Source organism: Vombatus ursinus, unplaced genomic scaffold, assembly GCF_900497805.2.
Source record: "Vombatus ursinus unplaced genomic scaffold, bare-nosed wombat genome assembly UNPS02014820.1, whole genome shotgun sequence".
Taxonomy (NCBI): domain Eukaryota; kingdom Metazoa; phylum Chordata; class Mammalia; order Diprotodontia; family Vombatidae; genus Vombatus; species Vombatus ursinus.
The window spans coordinates 21,476,087-21,482,395 of record NW_020954598.1 but is presented as its reverse complement, the minus strand read 5'-3'; the positions used below and the strand labels follow the sequence as shown (position 1 = coordinate 21,482,395).

Sequence of the window (6,309 nt, the reverse complement as noted above, 5' to 3'; positions counted from 1 at the left end):
CTGGAATGGTTTGCCATTGCCTTCTCCAGCTCATTTTACAGATGAGGAAACTGAGGCAAATAAAGTGACTTGCCCAAGGTCACACAGCTAGCAAGTGTCTGAGGCTGGATTTGAACTCATGAAGATGAGTCTTCCTGATTCAAGCCCAGTGCTCTATCCACTGCACCACCTAGCTGCTCCTAGAATGTGTTCAGGAGTTGGTGATTAGTCCATTTTGACTGAAGTATAATAGTATGTGTGTGATGGGCAGCATTGTGTAGTGAAAGAACCCCCAGATTTATAGCCAGACAACCCAGGTTCAGATCCCACATCTGCCACTTAGTGCCTATGTAACCTTCTGCAAGCTGTGAGATTTCTACGGGCCTGTTTCTTCATCTGTAAAATGATGGCATTGGACTGGATGGTCTCTTTGATCCCTTTTAACTCTAGATCTGTGAGGTTTAGTGTGGGAATTGTGTGAGATACTGATCCATTTACAAAGGAGTTCTCTGCTAATGAAAGGTTTCAGGATGAAAGGAAACATTTCAGAGAAGCAAAAGGACTTATTGCTGCACTTTTTTTATAGAATAAGGAGTACGTCTGTCGGGGCCATGACTACGAGAGGTTGGAAGCCTTTCAGCAAAGGATGCTGAGCGAGTTCCCCCATGCCATTGCCATGCAACATCCCAACCACCCAGATGACTCCATCTTGCAATGTGACGCCCAATGTATCCTTTGAACCCAAAGGAGTAAAATATTGCTGTTAGTTCCTGGGAGACCAGGGCTTATTTCCCTCTATCTGCTGTCTACTTTTGGTGATCTTATACAAGTTTTCAGCCAGTGTACCCATATTATTGAACTTTCTATTTGACACAATTATCTTGCCAAGCTGAAGAGATGTCAACACTACCTTAGCATTGGGCAGCTGCTCAACATCAGAGGAAACGGATGATCATTGGCATGACTGGGGCAAAGAAACTTGGCCCATGCTGCTTGGCTTTTACTCATGACTGACCAGTCACTTATTTCATACACACTGTGTGTTGGTAAATTATCCACCCAGTTGGCCAGGAGAGAGCACTTTGCAATCTGGGTCATGGATCCAACCAGCGTATTCTCCAACAAATTATTTTCCTCCCACTCCTGCTTGTGAGGATTTCTGTACCATCCTTTTCAAGGCAGATTGGTAGTGGTGGGGTTTTGTCCCTATGGTGAAAATCTTCGGTATGAATGAACATGCAGCAGACACAGTAACACTGCTTAGCAGCCTCTGTGGAGAGAGCCAGATGGCAGTTGACAAAATTGTGGCAGGATTTTTCCAGAGAAGGCAGGGCAAGTGGCCTCCCATCTGGTATTTTACCAGCAAGGACTCCAAACAGTATTTTGCTTTAAGGTTGCTTGCCAGTAAAAAACAGTTTATCAACAATTGAAAAGAAGGCCTACTCTCTGTTTCCTCTCCTCCATGTTGCATGTATCTACATTCTCTCCATTTTCACTTTTCCTTCTCAAAATAACCTGGAAAGTATACCACCATTATTAACCTGGGTGGATAGAGTGGTCACTAGATACATGGCGCTAGACCTAGTCCATCATATCAAGGTTCCCGAGAATGTAAGAGCTTTGGGTAGAGCTCATTGGTTCTTCCCACTCTTGAGGCTTTTCTACACATAGCTAAGGACCCAGAAGCTCTGAGGAGAGAGGGTGGAGAGCAAGGAAAATATACTCCTTTGCCTTCATATCTTTTATTGTGACAAAAAGAAGCAGGCCAGGCTGAATACCCCTGAATCTTTCCTTACTGGTGACAGTCAAAAGTCGATCTCTGGAAAGTCTGTTTCCTTGAACTTTGCCCTTCTCAGATTTGCAGATCTATGCAGTGACACCAATTCCAGATTATGTGGATGTCCTTCAGATGGATCGAGTACCTGATCGAATCAAAAGCTTTTATCGTGTCAACAATGTTAAGAAGTTCCGGTATGACAGACCTTTCCATAAAGGTCCAAAGGACAAGGACAATGAATTCAAGGTAGGAAGGGTCAGGAACAAGGTCAGAAATTTGGAGGATGTATTCAGTAGATCACTGGGGACAATCCCCAGGTTTTTAAGAAGTTGGTAGTCCTCAGATTCCTTGGTAAAAGGCTATTAACAATATATAAATTTCATTTAATTGAGAACAGGGTGTGTTGTACTCCGTGACCTCACTGCCACTGTCCTTCCTCTGTCCTCTGCAGAGTCTGTGGATTGAGCGTACCACTCTGACCTTGACCCACAGTTTACCTGGAATCTCTCGATGGTTTGAAGTGGAGAGAAGAGAGCTGGTAAATGACTTGTTGCTTGTGGCTGGGCTTCATTAGGTGATACAGCTTCATCCCAAGCATTGCTTCTAGCTTGTTGAAGCAAGTTGTTTTTGTGTTAAACAAATGTGTAATTCAGGGATAAGACACTGGGGAACCTATGAGAGTATAAATTCACTCAGATAAAATAGTGATGGTGAATTGATGTGTTTGCTCATAAGTTTTCATTTAAAAAAGGCTTACTTGCAAGTTCCTACAGATTGAAAGCGAGAAGTGGTTAGTATTTGAGGATGTTGAACACCAAAAATTATTCCAGAGTTGAGGCTTAAATGCAAATTTTGCCAAATATTACCACTACAAAGGCAAGTGTGACCATCCCATTTGCTCCTCCTTGATACCACCTAGACTTAAGTAACATATGACTCTTCCTCTATGACACTGGAAACAGCTAAAGAAATGCTTCCTTTAGTTCAGAAAACCTCTGAATAATTAAGAGTTTTCCAAAAATGGAATGGTCTGCCTGAGAGGTAATGAGCTGCCCATATTAATTAAGTGTTCAAGCACAGGGTGGCTGACCATGCAGCAGGGCTTTTAGAAAGAGAGAATCCTTGCAGTGGGCAAGGGGTTGTTCTAGATGACCTTTACAGTTCCTTGTGGTTCTTGGGTCTGGGGTCTATAAAATGTCAGTAGGATGAAGCCATGTTCTGTGTGCTTTGTAGGTTGAAGTGAGCCCTTTGGAAAACGCCATACAGGTGGTTGAGAACAAGAACCAGGAGCTTCGGACACTGATCAGCCAGTATCAGCACAAGCAAATGCATGGTAATATTAACCTGCTCAGCATGTGCCTCAACGGAGTCATAGATGCTGCTGTTAATGGTGGCATTGCCCGATACCAGGAGGTGAGCCATCTGTAGGCATTAGTTCTCCCCAATGCTCTTATGCATGACAGCAGCAAATTAAGCCAAAGGCATCAAATCCATGCAGATTCAAGAAAGAAGTAAAAAATTATTTTTATAATATCACACAAGTGATCCAGCTTAATCGTCCTATCAATTAATCAACAATCATTTATTAGATTTATTAGTATAGTACCTAGCACATAGTAGCTAACTAAACCTACTGTAATTAGATTAACCTATTATTAGTATGTCTAGTAGTACTAAATTACTAGTAACTAGGTAACTAAACTAGGTGCAGAGGATAGAAATACTATTCCTCAAGGAACTTACATTCTATTGGAGGAAACAAACTGTACTCATATAAATATATACAAAAATCAAATCAAAGTAAATATAAGGTAACTTCAGAAGGAAAGCAGCAATCACTGGGGGGAGCAGGGGGGAGGGGTGGGAAGGGGAGATGGCATCAGGAAAGGCCTTACTAGTCAAAGTGTAGTCCCTGAGATAGTATCCTTGCTAGATATTCAATTCAACAACTATTCAACAAAAGAAATAGTTTTAATTAAGCCACTTCTTGGCTAATTGTTTCTCTGCCTCAGAGACCTAGGAACTGGTCTTTGCCAGACTGTCAAAGAAAAATAGCGGCAGAGCTGCCCAGTGAGGCTGTGGCCCCTAAATGTCCTGACCTTGCCCCACATGTCTGCCCCATCCTTCTCTGTTTGTTGTGGCCTGCAGAACAGGTCATTGGAAAGGACTTTCATTCTTCAGGGCAGACTGTTTTATTTTTTTCACTCCTCTTTGACAGCTTGGCAAACCATTTAGTCATGGAAGAATGTTAAATGACCTCCAGGAAGCACACAGGAGCCAGAGCCAGCTCAGTAGTGGTCTGCTGCCCTGTTTGTGTGGGAGGCCAGCGTCTGGTTTCCAGTCTTTGCTGTGCCTTCCAAAGGCTAGCAGGGCCTGCCACACAATGTCTAGTGCTATTAAGCAGTGATCACTCAGAGGACAGAGGAGCAGCCCCGACAGGCTCAGAAGAGACCTTCTACTCTTTCTTGGCCAAGAATCTCGAAGTAACCCCACTATGTGTAGAGGGTTTAAACAGGGAGAAGAAGAAGCCTTAGAGCTCCTAAGCCAAAGAGGAAAATCGCTGCAGGCTGGGACTCTCTGATAAATGTTTCTGTCAAGTATCTCAACTGTCTTTCCAATTGTGTTTTCTGGCAAAGGTTGACTGGAGAGTACATACTACTCTATGTTTCCCTGGAGACTATTAAGGCTAGACTGAGGCTTGGAGTGTTCTTTATTGATTGACTTAATGTTTCCAGAAATCTTGCCAGTTAAAACTCTTTGACCCAGAACTGAGTAGGGGTAGAGGGTGGGTTGGGGAGGGAAGAAGGGGTTCTTTCTGTTAGATGTTGTCACTGACTGCTGTCTCTCCCTCCCCCTGCAGGCTTTCTTCGATAAAGATTATATTACCAAGCACCCAGGGGATGCAGAGAAAATCACACAACTCAAGGAGCTTATGCAGGAACAGGTACCTCTCAACATTTCACTAGTAAGGAAGACCAGAGACCACCTGATTCAATCACAAACAGTTACATTAGGCCAGTGCTAAGTAACGTCATCTAACTGGGAAATTGGGAAGATGTATGCTTTTGGAGGAAGGCTTCCCTATTCCGCAGAATGGTTTGCTAATTTTTATTCATCTTGTTTGAAACAGGTCCATGTCCTGGGAGTGGGCCTAGCAGTTCATGAGAAATTTGTTCATCCAGAAATGCGCCCTCTACATAAGAAGCTAATCGATCAATTCCAGATGATGCGGGCCAGTCTCTACCATGTAAGCTAATCCCTTAATTCAGTTGTCTTGAGAAATTCAAATGCATGGTCAAAACCAGTCCCATCAAATTCAGAGAGAAAGAATGATGAAAAACTATTTTCTTCGTGAATACTTATCCTATAATAGCTATACAACAGAAAATGAAAATGAGAGGGAACACTGAAAGGATAAGAAAGAAAAATAAGTGATTGACAGTTATCAATAAGTGCATTTTGCCTTTGCAAAATGGGTGCCTTGACTGGGCATACTGTTTGATGATTTGGCTGATATAGGCAACAGCGGATGTCAGGATCTCTTCCACCTGGCCCTTGAGTGAAGACTCTTTTTTCATTAATCAGAGCCTCCATGAAAGTCCTACTTTGATCCCTCATTATAGTGTGGCAGTCGTTTGAATTCTCAAAGGCAACACCTGTAGAGTACAAGCTTTACCACACTGGAAAGGGTTCTAGTACGGCCCCTACCAACTGACCATGCCTGCTGTCTGAGGGCCAGCCAAGAGAGTAGAGAGGTTCATGAATTCTTTGGCCACAGAAACCCATGAGACAGAGAAAATGTAAATGGTGCTCAGTGCTGTGCAGCTTCCTTTCATTCTTATTAGTTGTGATGAATCAATGCTGCAAAAGGGAGGGAAGGGTGCTGATAATCACACAGTTTTCAGGCCGTCTAGAAATATCCATTTCATTGTTGGTACTCTAAATATGGGACAGCTAAGTTGCTCAGTGGGTAGAGCTCCACGCCCAGAGTCGGGAAGACCTGAGTTCAAGTTCACCCTCAGATACTTACTAGATATGTGACCCTGGGCAAGTCACTTAACCCTGTTTGCCTCAGTTTCCTCATCCATAAAATGAAATGGAGAAAGGAATGGCAAACCACTCCATCATCTTTGCCAAGAAAACCCCACATGAGGTCATGAAGAGTTGGACACAACTGAAACCACTGAGCAACACTCTAAATATGAGGTCCAGTGACCAGTGAATCATGTTTCTACTGGAGAAATTTCACCATATTAATACTGGCGTTCTCACAAAAAATGAAATCAAAAGATACAAGGAAGTTGCAGCTAAATGGAAGGATAACTCCCAGGTTCTCCTTGGAGAGGTAAGTAAAGGAGTTGCTGAAGTTGTTTTCATCATGCCACCCAAAGGCTGTTAACAGGAAATATCATTTCATAGAATACTTAATCATTTCATTTTGCAGGGCTTGTGATGATTATAAACAAAAATGCCACCCCAAGTATGAATGCAATCCTATAAAATCTAAGGTTCTAGAACAATGTTCTAAGACATCATGCACCCCTATCCCTCAT

General features: G+C 42.8%; 1 protein-coding gene across 1 annotated transcript in view; it reads left to right on the top strand.

Moving 5' to 3' along the window:
* The window catches only part of DOCK3 (dedicator of cytokinesis 3), a 392,714-nt gene that overhangs the window by 357,544 nt on the left and 28,861 nt on the right, over positions 1-6,309 (top strand). Inside the window, exons 41-46 of the mRNA XM_027837282.1 lie at positions 566-707; positions 1,836-2,002; positions 2,208-2,294; positions 2,990-3,169; positions 4,617-4,700; positions 4,887-5,003. Of these exons, the coding sequence (XP_027693083.1) occupies positions 566-707; positions 1,836-2,002; positions 2,208-2,294; positions 2,990-3,169; positions 4,617-4,700; positions 4,887-5,003 (777 nt within the window). The remainder of the gene's footprint in view (positions 1-565; positions 708-1,835; positions 2,003-2,207; positions 2,295-2,989; positions 3,170-4,616; positions 4,701-4,886; positions 5,004-6,309) is intronic.